General features: G+C 40.8%; 1 protein-coding gene across 2 annotated transcripts in view; it reads right to left on the bottom strand.

The window, feature by feature from the left end:
* Positions 1-13,512, bottom strand: part of LOC147257391 (alpha-1,6-mannosylglycoprotein 6-beta-N-acetylglucosaminyltransferase B-like) — a 110,671-nt gene extending 97,159 nt beyond the window's left edge. For both annotated transcript variants that reach the window (XM_086211298.1, XM_086211299.1), the window contains exons 1-2: positions 12,994-13,512; positions 6,745-6,857 (exon numbers count right to left, since the gene is read on the bottom strand). In XM_086211298.1, the coding sequence (XP_086067424.1) occupies positions 6,745-6,857; positions 12,994-13,061 (181 nt within the window). In that variant the 5' untranslated portion in view covers positions 13,062-13,512. The remainder of the gene's footprint in view (positions 1-6,744; positions 6,858-12,993) is intronic.
* Between the last annotated feature and the right edge of the window lie 221 nt (positions 13,513-13,733).

Genomic DNA, 13,733 nt, shown 5'->3' with positions numbered 1-13,733 from the left:
CAAAATGTGAGTTATCTTCCCATTATGAATAAAGTGTTTAGTTAATAGCGCATGGCGGAATGAAGGACTGATGGACAGGGCTACACACAGAGCACTGCGTTGAAATGCCACTTTACAGGAAATAGAAAGGCCTCAAGTTTGCAGTTTAACATTAATTATACCATCAATCATGGTCTTGCTTTATATATATATATATATATAAAATATATATATATATATATATATATATATATATATATAATATATATATAATATAATAATATATATTATTATATTATATATATATAAAAAATATATATAATATGTATAATATAATAATACATATTATTATATATATAAATATATATATATATATATAATATAATAATATATATTATTATATAATATATATATATAATTTTTTTTTTTCATATACAGGCACAATAAATCACAACGATTTATATGAACTGCCAGTTACATTTAATTACATCTGTTGCCGGACTAAAGTGTGCTAGAATCTGAAAGTCAATGAATGATTTCAGCCCCTAAAAACAACAATCATTGTCTAAGTGGGAGGCATTAAAGTGAGTCTTATAGGAGGGACTTCAATAAAATTGGCATTCGACATGTCACGCTTTGGTTATTTGAAATACAAAAATAAAATAAATAAGCCTCGAGGTATGAGTAGTGGCTTTCTCTCACTAGAAAAGTGGAGCATGCACATCCATTCCAGTTAACAGGTGCAGGACGAACAAAAGATCAGCATCTGAAAAAGAGGAAAGAGTCAGCGCACTGTAATATTTATTTTGATTTCACATGCAATAAACCCAGAGGTAGTAAACATTACCGAGAAAATCTTACAATTTGCTGACTCCCTCCTCTCTTTTTTTAGAAGAAGCTGATTTGAGAAATGCATGCAAGGGCAGACATAAATAAATGATGTTACCATGAGTGTTTTTAGATTAATAGCACAACTAATTCCACGTATTGTAAGCAGTGTATGTGAAGAGCTTTGCTGCATTCGATGCTTATGTAGCAATGGAATTCCTTTGTGGTTACTGGTGCTATTTCAGGAAATGCTTCGAGGGGGAAGTGACATGTCTCTAAGTGCAGACGAGAAGAAAGTAAAGAATGCAAAATAAATTATTCTAATACGAATTAAATCATCCTTCCCTTCCATGAATGTGCAACCTTTGTCGCATTAAGTCCTGAAACTCTTTGCTTTGCTTTCTCTTTCCCTCTTATATCTTGTATTTAAATTTGGCACCGGTCCTGTGAGTTTCCTATTATGTGCTTATATCAATGCAAAAAAACCAATACATCAGATCAAGTGTTCTATTTATATATGCTGTATGTATGAATGCACATAAAAAAAACCATATATAATTGGTGGAGGTGTATATATTATCTCACACGTAGAATGAAATGAGAGAGAATGAAGAGAGGGGGAGAGGTGGGAAAAGAGGTGGCTGGAGGAAAGAAATAATTTCATGTCATGCTTGGTGCTTTTTAGGGCTGCAACAACTAATCAGTTGGGACTGTGCACAGTGCGCGCTGTTACAACACCATGGCTAAAGCCAGGCCAATGCTGCCTTGTGTTGCTGTTGTCAGGAATTACAGGAAAATTATGTTGTTTTCCTTTGGGTGCAGGCATTCGAACAATAACAGATGCAGCTAGACTAGCCACTAGGAGAGAAATGAGTCTAAATATTGGAACACTTTAAGACTTCACAAAGAGGCACAAGTCGTGCAAAGGTAAGCTACTGTAGCATTGCTGAGCAACCCAGTAATGAGTCATGGGTGAGAGGGGCTCACAGGTAGCGAACAACCTCACCTCAGTCGGTTTCAATTATTTTTCGTTTTGGAGTAAAAATCCATCTCTGTCAGACGGCATGAGTCAAAAGTCTGTTAGTTATAATCTTAAGCCGGTTTCTCTCCTGCAGATTCATCACTATTATTCAGAGTACCATTAGCTAACTGCCGTCATCTGTGGTGCCACGCAGCACTGCCAGCATCTGCTCATCATCAGCCCGTTCAACCCATCATGTACATACATAAATACACGCAATGGAGTGAGTGTGAGAGTTAACAACCTATGACTCAGCGATCATCTGCAACCCTCCACACTGCAAATAAAATGTTATACTGACCTTTAAAATCAACAATTAAAGAGGAAGTTAGAGGCAACTTAAGGATGTCCTCTTAACTTTGCTGTCAAATTGATCCGACCATCACTGCATTTTGTAAAATGAGAAATGTTGATGTTTAAAAACTGTATGTGCTGAGAAAGAATTTGGTAAATTGACAAAATCACCCTAAATTGAGCTTTTTTTTTATCCACCTCTCTGTCATTTATGTACATTACACTTAATCAAGAACACTATCACACAAACACACAAATTCAAACATGTAAACAGTGCTTTTTGTCCAACGACAATTAAAAAAAACCTATAAACCCACACAAGTGCAAATGCACATGCACACCCAGACACACATACACACACAGAGGCCATTGGAATTCCCAAGGCTGTAAGTGCACTAATGAAGTGCACTCCTGGAGTGATGCACCTAGCACCAGTGACATGGAGAAGATTGTCATGGCACATTTGCTCAGCATGGAGCGATGGGGAGGAAACATAACTGCAGGGAATCTATGATAGAGATGAAAAGTCAGTGTGAGGAAATAAAAAAAACATTAAATGGGGCCACAGATCAGGGGTGTGTGTGCTCAGATGGTAGCTACGTACGGATGTGAATGTGTTGAATCGCGCATCATAATTAGACATTTCTGCTATATTCATATGTGTAAACCCTCGGCTGAGGTCCTCCTAGGACATGAGGGAAAATGTCTTTTGGGAGTGTGACACATGGGCATGAGTCTTTGGGAAAGTTGGGATGAAACATCACCGAACAGAGTTTAATGTGAGTCAAACCAGCATTTGTCACAGCCGTTCCTTGGGTCTGAGCACAGCAGCTTTTACAAACAGAATGTGCTCCTCTTGGCGATTATGAATTTACCATTTTATACATTACACTCTGACAGTAACTTTATGCCACTGGCTTTTAGAAATGCAAAATAAAGGGCTAAGAACTATAAAATAATATTGTCTTTGGCATCAGGGACCCACCTAGAGATTGAGCGAGAACAAACCGTGTAGAGAAAATCATGTTTAGGGTGAAGGGGCTGTCACAGGTCCTTGTTAATGTTATCAATTGTGTGTGTGTGATCAAGCTCCATAGGGAGCGCTTTTGATCAGCTAACATCTCTTGTCTGTCAGACTTACTTTAATCTTAAGATAAAAAATCTAGCTATGTACCTTTTATCTTGGGTTTTCATCTGTCTTCTTTGTGAGAAATGTAACCTCTAGAAATCCAATTCTTCCTCTTGCTTAATCACAGATACAAACACACATACAATCTATTTTCTACTTCCACCTCCTGCTTCCTCCTCCACTTTCTCATTTACACCATTGAGCCCCTACCTCTCCATCTCCGGCTCACAGCCGTTGATGAGTTTGTGAGTCACTAAGGAGAGGCAGGGACTCGAGCTAGGCTGATAGAAGCCGATAATCCAAGGAAGCGAGAGGTGGTGATGAAATTCAGTTAATACCCAGACAATTGGTGGGTCTGTCAGCGTATCACTCCCACTGAGGTGACAAAGCTCGACACAAATTTGGCTGTTATTGTGTACAAACAGCAAGTTAGAATTTGTGAATAAAAACAACTCTGGCATAATACAAGCTGTCATCCTGTGAATTTGATGTATATACAGGAAAACAACTTGTGTGACTGTCTCCTGATGACCTCGCTGTCAAGGATTACGATTAGCCTGAGACAGCTTATGAATCAGACATCCTCAGCCAAGTCAAGTCCTATTCTACAATGACAGCTAAACACGGATACAGGGGAATTTTGGAGCGGCAACACATCTTACAGACATTTTTCTAATTCAGATGTAGGATGTGTTTCTTTTCTAATCAAAGGCTTGCAGTATTTAAATGGAAAATCAGCCTCTGAACAAAAGAACAGGACACCAGTGGACATAACTCAAGAAGTTAATTAACAGCCCAACAGATTCTCATGATAGTTACAAATACCTTTTAGGTTGTCATGCTGTCAAAGAAATGTTCATTTTCAGCATTTCGATTTTGATGCTTTTCAACACATAACGCTGACATTCTGCACTCTATTCAGCGAACCACAAAGACAGCTTCAAAAACCCTAAATCCTGAAGGTCTGGAAAAAAGCGAAAGCAAAAATATGGTATCAGTAAAAGAAATTATATTGACACAACTATCTACCAGCTCAGCAAGTGCTGTAAAACCATTTTTCACCAAGGGTATACACAAAAATAGAGCATATGTAGCCAAAAAGCCAAGAATTTCTGTATGTCATCCAACGTAACTACAGAGTTAGCGTTCATTATCTACAGATAATAGTCAGTCAAATTATCTGTCAGTTCTTTAGACCTTTACTCTGAAAATATACCAAAAATCAGATGTTTCTAGGCAGCTGTTAGATGGCTACAAAGAGACAAAAGTCTAAAACTGCCCAGAAAACAAACAAACACACACACACACACACACACACACACACACACACACACACACACACACACACACACACAAGCATGCCAACAAGTACGCAATATCATAGTAGATAAGCAAAATGAACTGGCTCCAGGTCAAATTAAAATGACAAGTCACCTCAAAATTAAACAGCAAAGGTGAGGAAAGACACAAAGATGTGGGGACCTTTTCTCTTCAGTCTGCTAGAGATGAGGAGTGCCTAATGAAACACAAGAGTCCAACTGTGTGTGAGACTCTGCAGGTGGTGAGTGGAGGCTTAATGAAAGGGCCAGTTGTTTTGATGGGCTGATTTGCAGAGAGCAGATGGAACGGTCTCTCAGACTCTCTGGTCTCAATCTTGTCCCACATTGCTGCTGTCGCCCCATTTAACAGCCAGTTTCCTGCCAGCTCATCACAAACACAGATGAACACACACATATACACACCACACACACACACACACACAAAGGGAAAAAGTAGCAAAAACAGTGTGAGGTTGTAAAACACAGAGATAGGCATAAAGGGAGAACAGAGGGTGAAATGGCAGGGCATGCACACTAACAAATGCACCCAGGCGCACAGTAGAGGATACTGTTGCATGCATGTTTTGTGCACAAACAAGCAAAAACACACACATATTCAATTCCTATGGGCACGAAGGGTTGGACAATATACAATTTTAATGAGCGTGCTCCAAATTTCTTCCCAAGTGGCAGCGCGTGAGTAGTTGATTAATCAAGAAACACTGGCATGTACTATACATTCAAATCCCAATTTATCACACAAACACTGTAAATCCAAAAGTCATCCTTGCAGCCCCATTATCTCTCTCACACACTGCACCTGGTTTGTAATAGGATTCTGCAACCCTGTGCTTTGTTAAGTCCACGACTTTGTCCCTTATTTCCAGATTCACTGGCTTAACATTTTCTCAGTCAGCACACACGACAAGACAACTTTAAAATTACAGTGACAACTGCTTTGTTTTTCAAACACTATCACAAGCTGAAATGGTGGCAGCGCACCATGTAACACGTACATGGGATGGCCCTCAGAGCACGACATCTTCCTTCAACTCTAGCAGCAGCTGGCAGTGTTTCCACGTTCAATAATAAAGCCTTGTGTTGAAGACGACAATAATCAGTCAGCCTTCTCACCAGCTCACTCGTGATTGATGGTTCACAGATGGAACAGGTACAGCAAAGAATGAGCAGTCATGTTTACAGTGTGTGTCGCTAAACGAACCCCGCTAGAAAACAGTCTGAAGGTCTACACTCGTCACGAGTACGTTCACACAGAAAAAGTACCATATTCATTTTTCAAAATGTGGTCCATTCTTTTGCAATGACAAAAAAAAAAAAAATACAACCAATGAGCAGAGCAGACATCATAAACCCTCATGACAATTGTGGACCTGCTAATAGTCATGTTTCTAATCAGCCTGTTTTCATCCATTAAGAACACAAAAATGGTAAATGTGGTCAGTTTCCTCATGAGATGCGGCGCTCGCTTCCCAAGACTTCAGCTGTCCCACAGACATCCTAAACCACATCCTGCTTCTGTTGTTGAGTCTTAGCTACAAACTCACTGAAATCGATGCGAATGGAAGGCAAACATAATTTTGGAAAACAGGAAAAGTCACCAAGAACCTTGAGTGGGTTCGGCGGTGCTCTGAAATGTTTTTGTCAAAGAAGCAGAAATTCAGTGGGGGCTACTGTGTTTCCTCTTGTTATAAAGCGCTGGCAGCTCAGTCAATATTACCTGTTATTCACATGTTTTTTCACCTACAACATATCAGCCTGTGTCGTATAAAGAGGCCCCATGTGCTTGTGTCACCTTCCATCAGTGATCAGGATCAGACCAATCCCTGGCAGGTACGTTGGTTTATACTGACCACTTTACCCCAAGAACAGAAAATTAGAAAATGATCGTTTTTTTCATGTCTACAAATGGAATACATTCAAAACCCAATGATCATTCTTAGTCCTGAAATTAAAATGTACTTTTCAACCCATCATCCCAATCGTCCATGTGGGTCTCAGTGACTGGTGGTGCAGCTTTGACCAAGTAGCACATGGAAGTGGAGTACCAGCAGGACCAGAGAGTGTCGCAATATGCTGTGGCATTACAGCTTTTCTACACAAATACGCACATGCAGTCACACATACACACACACACACAAAGCACATGTCAGTACCTTCTGTGCGGATGGTGAAGGGGGAGTCCCCCAGTCTCTTGGCTGAAAACTGCCCCCCCAGAGAGGTCATTAGAAAGCATAGGCTGAAGAAGCCTATTCCCACCACGAATATCCTGCAACACAGAGGAGAGAGGGAGGGAACAGATAAAAGAGAGTTGGGACAGATGGGCATATTTACAGGGAAGGGCGAGCAAATAGCGTGTTTTGGGTTATCATTTGGGAAGTAGAATGGTGACATGAGGTAGAAAGAGGCAGAAAGAGAGAAATTGGAAGCAGACAAAGGAAGAAGATGAACGGAAAGACAGTTATAAAGTCAAGTTGGCTGAAAGAAATGATCAACGTGACAGCCAATGGGAAAAAACAAAACATTGAGAGGCACGAAAAAAATAGAAGAGAGAATAGAAGTAATGGGAATGAGGTAAAATGTGCAGGAGAGCAAAAGAGGAGAGGAACAAAGACACAGTCAAGAAACAGTAGGCAGTGCTTCCAGAAGGCAGAGCATAAATAGAGCAATGATCACACATAGAAGAGTGGAAGCCAAAGGGCACTTCAGTTGGAAGATTTTAGTCTGTGTTAGTGTGATGTTATCGCTTAGCACACATCTAGGACAAATGCCAAAAACAAGGGTGCAGATTTTGTCTCTAAGCACAAGCAAAATAGGTATGATTATTCATGTCATATCAGAAGGAAGCAGGGGTAAAGAGGAGGGAGAGGGGCACAAAAACAAGGCTCTTAATGATGAACGTAAAGCTGCATATACAAAGATTGCCTTGTTGCCCAAAACTCGGTGAACCAAAGTTGGTCTCTCGTGGATGTTCCAGGGTTGCTTAGGTAACCCATCTGTTTAGATCAATGTCACTCACTCATGTTAGGCCACTTGTCATTGACCCAAGCCAGTTGAAAGACAATAATGTAGTCTTTCTAAAGATGCCCTTCTGGTCTCTGGAAGACCAATCTGGGCCTTTGGAGGAAACTTGTGTTCTCTCCAGGGGAGCATCTTCAAAAGTGTTCCTGCAAGTACAGATACGTTCTTGGCTTGTACCTCGTATTTGAGTGCGTATTGGATAGGTCACACCAACCCTCTCAACCTGAATGACCATTCCTTCCCATCGCGTCAGTCTATTCGGGAGGTGCTTTTATAGGCAATTATTCTCATTATCATTGAAATATTAGGGACCAGAAGCAGCTAAAACCTCAGCACTCTGTCTGAAACAATATCATATAATCCACAGAATGTTGCTGTGAAGAGAATGTTAGCCTGAACCCGTACTCAACTGTTTCTCTGTCATTTGTTTGTTTTGTTGTGTTGCACTGTGACCTGCCTGGATATATTCTACTGGCATCTCATCTTTCAAGATGAGAGCGAGATGATGCTTCTACTAAAAGTCTCTGAACATACACACTGGACTCACACGCCCTTCTTTCTGAACCACACAAAACTAGGTCAACAGTTGGCTCTACAATACAAACATCGCTGCATCTGTTACTGTGAAGGAAAGCCTGGGTTATGAATTACATCCAGATTTAAGATCATTCTCTGGTCATTGCTTCTTCTTTTTCTTTTCTTTTTTTTGTTTTACAAATACAGCTAGCTGACAAGACGTAGTGATCTCCGTAAAGACGCTCCAGGCTCTCAAACATCAACTGCTTTACCACACATTGTGGCACAGATTTGACGTTTGAAACGCTCACAAACCTCAGGAGGGAAAATAAAACGACACCCTGTGTGGGTTTTCCCCGCTCAGACAGCCATGAGAGAATCAGTGTTCAAAATCAGGTATTTATCTGTGAGGGTAAATCCTGCCCTACTTAAGCTCCTGGTGCCAGGATATGGATCAAAGGTTATCTTATTATGCCCAAAAACTCTCTGGAGAACTACAGAAGAAAAGCAGTCTGTGATTCTCATCCACTTGGACAAAATACCAGTCAGCCTTAGTCAGGGCCCACTTCAGAAGTGCTGGGAGCACAACGGCTAACCCCCAGACAAGTTTCTTGGAAGACTTTCACGACTTGTGAAGAACAGAGGCCACTGCACAATACATTTCTTTTCATTCATATGCAGCTGTATGAGCGAAAGCATTGTTGCATTCTCAAACAGTAAAGAGCTCCCACTGCAACCTATTGGATGTAAAGTTAGCACAATTCATAATTTAAGATAAATTTTAAACTTCTGCATCAGGGGTCAGAAAAATCAATCCCAACATGACAAATAAATGAATTATTCATAGTTATTGCTTTCTCTTTAAAGGCAGGCCAGAGATGTTTGCTTGAGTGCTTGGCCCTTCGTGGAATCTGACGGCTCTTGCTGGAATTGCTAAGTAGCAGCAGTCACGCAAAGTTCGGAACAAATCCTGTTTAATATTGATGAGGCTCTAAGGAACAAGTTTCTATTAACAATGAAGAATGGCAATGAAGAAAATTTTCCCTGGCTGATCCGACTGACCCACAGAGATCAAGATGATACCAAGCGTGGTGGTTTGGCAACCTCCCAAGCTGACTTTATATTCAAGACAGAAGCAGGACTGTTGTAGTAACCTCAAATGGTTACAAGGACAAATAGAAATGTAGTAATTTGAGTTTGCTTTTGTTACTCATAGACCACAAATGAATGTTGAATATTCAGCATTACCAAGACATGGGTCGAACAAGTGGCACTGGACATGATTAAAGCTGCCTGGGCATGTCAAAAAGTACAGCACCTAGACTTAGAAAGAGGCATATTGATGAGTCCTACACTGTGGAAGTAATTTAGCATTGTTGAACACTGGTTCTCTTGCCTCAAAGCCAATAGGTTTTCAATTAAGTACTTTAAATGCAGTCTGTGGTCAACACTAGCTTAATATATTTAAAGGTTTGGTTTTGGAGAATAAACACATCAGTAAATAATTTAAAAGTGTCTTAAAGCAGCAGCTGCTAACAAGTGGCTAAACAAGACTCAAGGCTGGGTGTGGCGATGATGAAGTCCTGCACCTGCGGTGAAGTCTGTGCGTAGCATAACAAAAGCTTCGTACCTATACTGTTTACGTTTACATTCTAAAGTCTCCCAATCCTTTGTTTGCGACACAGTTTATTTTCAGCAGTGGTCGAAATTCCACTGTAGGAATTCCATTGGCTCTTGGTCGGGGGATCCAAAAGCAAAACCAACTTGCGGATTGGCCTCCAAAAATACATCCCTGTATCTCTGTATTCCAGTTAAATTGGTCAATTTTCCTGATATTCCTATCAGATTGTGGGCAAACGAGTGCGATTACAAGGTGAGCTCGATCTAACTCTGATGAACGATAACACTTCTGACACTTATGGCAAGAAAAAGAGTCCTTTGTACATAAATACATGTTCAAATTAGCCTTTCCGACTCTTGATGATCTATTTCCCGTCATGCTGGTGTTAGAAGCAGATTAAACACTTTCATGTGACGATCACTATGATCATCAGAGTATGGGAGATGAGCGCTGGGGTAGAACAAAAGGCTTCAAAGGGAAATGCCAGCATGTCAATGGCTGCTCCTGTGTGATTTATTTCTTCATGGATTTAAGTTGAAAACTAAAATGTAACCCTGCAATCATATGGGGATCACACCATCCATGCAGCTAGCACATTTTTCCTCATTTACTGTACCTCTACACCTCTCCTCTGACGCTCCAATACTATCAAATAAAAATGTACTATCCCCATCTGTTCCAGGCATATTGTGCCTCGGAATAGCTCAATCATTGTCAGAGCACCACAGAGCAGTGATATAGTATAACGATGATTATCATCAAAGGGATTATTTACCATGAGGCCTTGATCCAGAGATAAACATACAGTTATGGATTATGCATTTAATATGCAACCACCTGGTGAGCCTGCAATGAAGGTTGAAGCTATGAAAAAAAACAACCTCTGAGCTCATTTAGAACAAGTGTTTTCCCTTTTCTCCTCACCAATTTTGGTCTTGTATTACTACAGTTAACTGCAGAGACGGAGGTCAGTCACATAGACGACACACACAGCAAAATGAACACATTTGACAGTTAACCCACGAGTTGCCTCACCCGCTTTACCTACACGTCCACCAATGATCTTCACGACACGTTATGTTTAAAAGTGTGTGTGTGTGTGTGTGTGGGGGGGGGGGGCATAGACAGGAAACATTCAAGAGCAGCACAGGGGTTAATAGAATGAGAAAAGAGGCAGAAAATATATTCAGCTCATGTGGGTGTACAGAAGCTGCTCCGATGCTGTCCTAGGGCGATCGTTTCCCCTCTTAGTCGTTTTCCAAAGTGGCGTTAGGTGGGTGATATGAGAGGATTAGGCCTTGGTCCTGCCTGACAAGTCTTTAATTAACAGGCTTAAAGTAAATGCTCTGCTCCCTCTAATTGGATCAGAAGGAGAGATCTGCTATCAGCTAATTGGCTTCCTCGCACATATAGACTTATCAGATTTTGCCTCGAGGTAGATCATTTGAAGCTAGAGGAGTTGAGCCAGCCATGGAGGAGCATGTGTGTTGATGGTAGTTTGGGTGTTTTCCAAGAAACTTTTCCTGGCACCTGGACAAGACTTAAAGCAATACTTCACTCAAAAAGTCTTACTTGCCTTTCAGGTACTCGCAAATACGTGGGATGAGCTCAGGAAGAGCCCCCGCACCAACCCACCCCCACCCCCGCAATACTTCTTTGGGACTCCAGGATGCGGAAAGAGCTGGCCACATGTATTTAATTTAAAGCAAAGTCTTACAGCTAAAAGCAGCTAACTCCCCCCCCCCAAAAAAAGTGTTTACCAACTCCCAAACACATCATCCAGTATAATCCACATCTGATTTATCCAGCCTTATGATGAGTAATCCACAAACACTTTGATTTGAGCTAAAAACAAACAAACAATAGCGCTTCCAGTTCAGCGCTTCCACCACAGACAAATATGTGGAAATTGGAAAGAGCGCTTGGCAGGAAGTGTTATAGCTTTTCAAGCTTTTTTTCTGTTTTTTTAAGCTTAAATCAAATAGTTTACTGAGCCACTGGATAGAGAAGACAGATTATACCTGACTGTGCACTTGAGAGGTGGTAAACATCTGTTTCTAGGCAGTTGTGCTGTTGTTTTGTTGCTGCAGCTGTTGTTATCTGTCAGTCACCATTAGCCTCAAGCTAAATACATACATAGCTGGCTCTTTCTGCATAGTGGACTCACAAAGAAGTGATGCAGGAGGTAAAAACACAACCTTTTGTGAGCTCATGGCACCTATTAGTGAGTACTTGAGAAGATGCTTTGGATCTCATAGAGCTTAAAGAAATAATAAGAATGTTGTTGATAACCAACAGGATATTCCAATCAAAAAAAACCTTAGAATGATCTAAAAATCATGCCTCTTAATATTCATGGGAGCAATGTGAAAACCAAGCCCTCAGACAGAGATGCGCACGCAAAAAAAAAACAACCCACTTGTAAGCAGTTGTCACACAGCTTGTGGGTTTTGCCATCGGGCGAAATGAAAATAAAGGAATAAACACTAGAGTTGAGATAGAGAAGGTGATGTAGACCTGAGCTTGAAGGCTTCGGATGGTCGTGTTAGGAGAGAAACTATCAAGTCCAGCGATATCTGCAGCTTTAAAGTGGATAAAAGTTGAATTTGGAGATAGATGCTGCTCTTTAATCATCTGCAATTCATCTTTACCATTTAGAGAAATTCTAATGAAGCAGGTTGGCAGGCACAACACGGCTCAACGGACTGTAAAAGTTCAGGCAGTTAAAATGTGTAATAAATCCCCTCTGGTTCCCCCTTTTTATATCTTCACAAACAATGCTCAGCCGGATGAGGATAATGAAGCTATCCATGCAGCAAGAAACTAAGTTAGAACTCGGCTCACAGCACAGTGAAAGGCTCTTTCATGACTCGCTGCGTGTCATCCCTTCATCTGTATGGATTTAATCTAAATCCAATTAATCTGGTAAATTAACATCTGAAATGTGGGGGGCATGTTTGTGTTTATGGTTGGACATACTGTAGAGGAGCCTAGAACTCCCGGAGAACCACCCATGTTTTAGATGCCCCCCACCCAATCCCTCCTCCTCCTCCTCCTCCTCCTCCTCCTCCAACACCTGCTCTAAATTAGGATTAATCTGAATCAGGTGTGTTGCAGCAGGGAAGCGTGCAAAGCACAGTTTTAAAGCTCAACGCACACACAAAAAACAGCACCACTGTCAGTTTTAAGGCGTTTACATGATATTTTGTCAAAAATAATACTTGAGGCTAAAAAGAAAACATCTTACCTGAACGGTTTGAACGTCACTAGACATCTTCTGACCATTATTTTACCGTCGGTGCTGCCAGTAATCATTTTCCAAAACGGGCGACCCCTGACATCGCTGTTAACCTCCTAACCTGGAACTTGAGGAGACCAATCATTTTTTTTTTTAATTTATTTTTAATCTGCGTCCCATCCAGTAACCACAGCGGCTGTCAATCCCGAACACTGCACCAGCGTTCTCCGGAAAAGCAGAAAGTTTCCTTCACCAAGTCTCCTAGCTGGTACGTTACATTTAAAATTATTCCACAATAAGACACATGCCGCATCTGTGGTGAAGTCTCCGCAGGTTGTTTGCGTCGTTAAGAGTCATTTCCGTCGTAAATTATTTACAAAAAAAAAATGTCGCTGTTGTCAAACATGTGGCTCAGTTACGAGTCGTGTGACATCTGAGTTTAGACTGTGGACGGTTTCACTCAGAGGAGAAGCGGTTTAATGGACGTTTTAACTTCGTAGCGGAGCCAGCGCGAATGTGGGAACTCAAACCAGTCACCCGTTCCCTTTCAATGGTCAAGGTAACGTTTCAAAGCAGGTTGCATCCGGTTAGTCCTTTCAAAATAGTGATAAAACCTTAGCGTTTTATTCATGTCTAAATGAGGTAAGTTTACAAATATCACATCAAATAGTGGTAAATCATGTTAATTTAAGACATTCTTTTATTATAATTTGCCAACAGGACACAGTCTACAAAATAAAAAAAAATCA

This window comes from Aulostomus chinensis, chromosome 8, assembly GCF_037954235.1.
Source record: "Aulostomus chinensis isolate RoL2024-O1b breed Wild chromosome 8, RoL_Achi_v1.0, whole genome shotgun sequence".
Taxonomy (NCBI): Eukaryota; Metazoa; Chordata; class Actinopteri; order Syngnathiformes; family Aulostomidae; genus Aulostomus; species Aulostomus chinensis.
The sequence above is the reverse complement of the archived record's forward strand: the minus strand, read 5'-3'. Positions and strand labels throughout refer to the sequence as shown.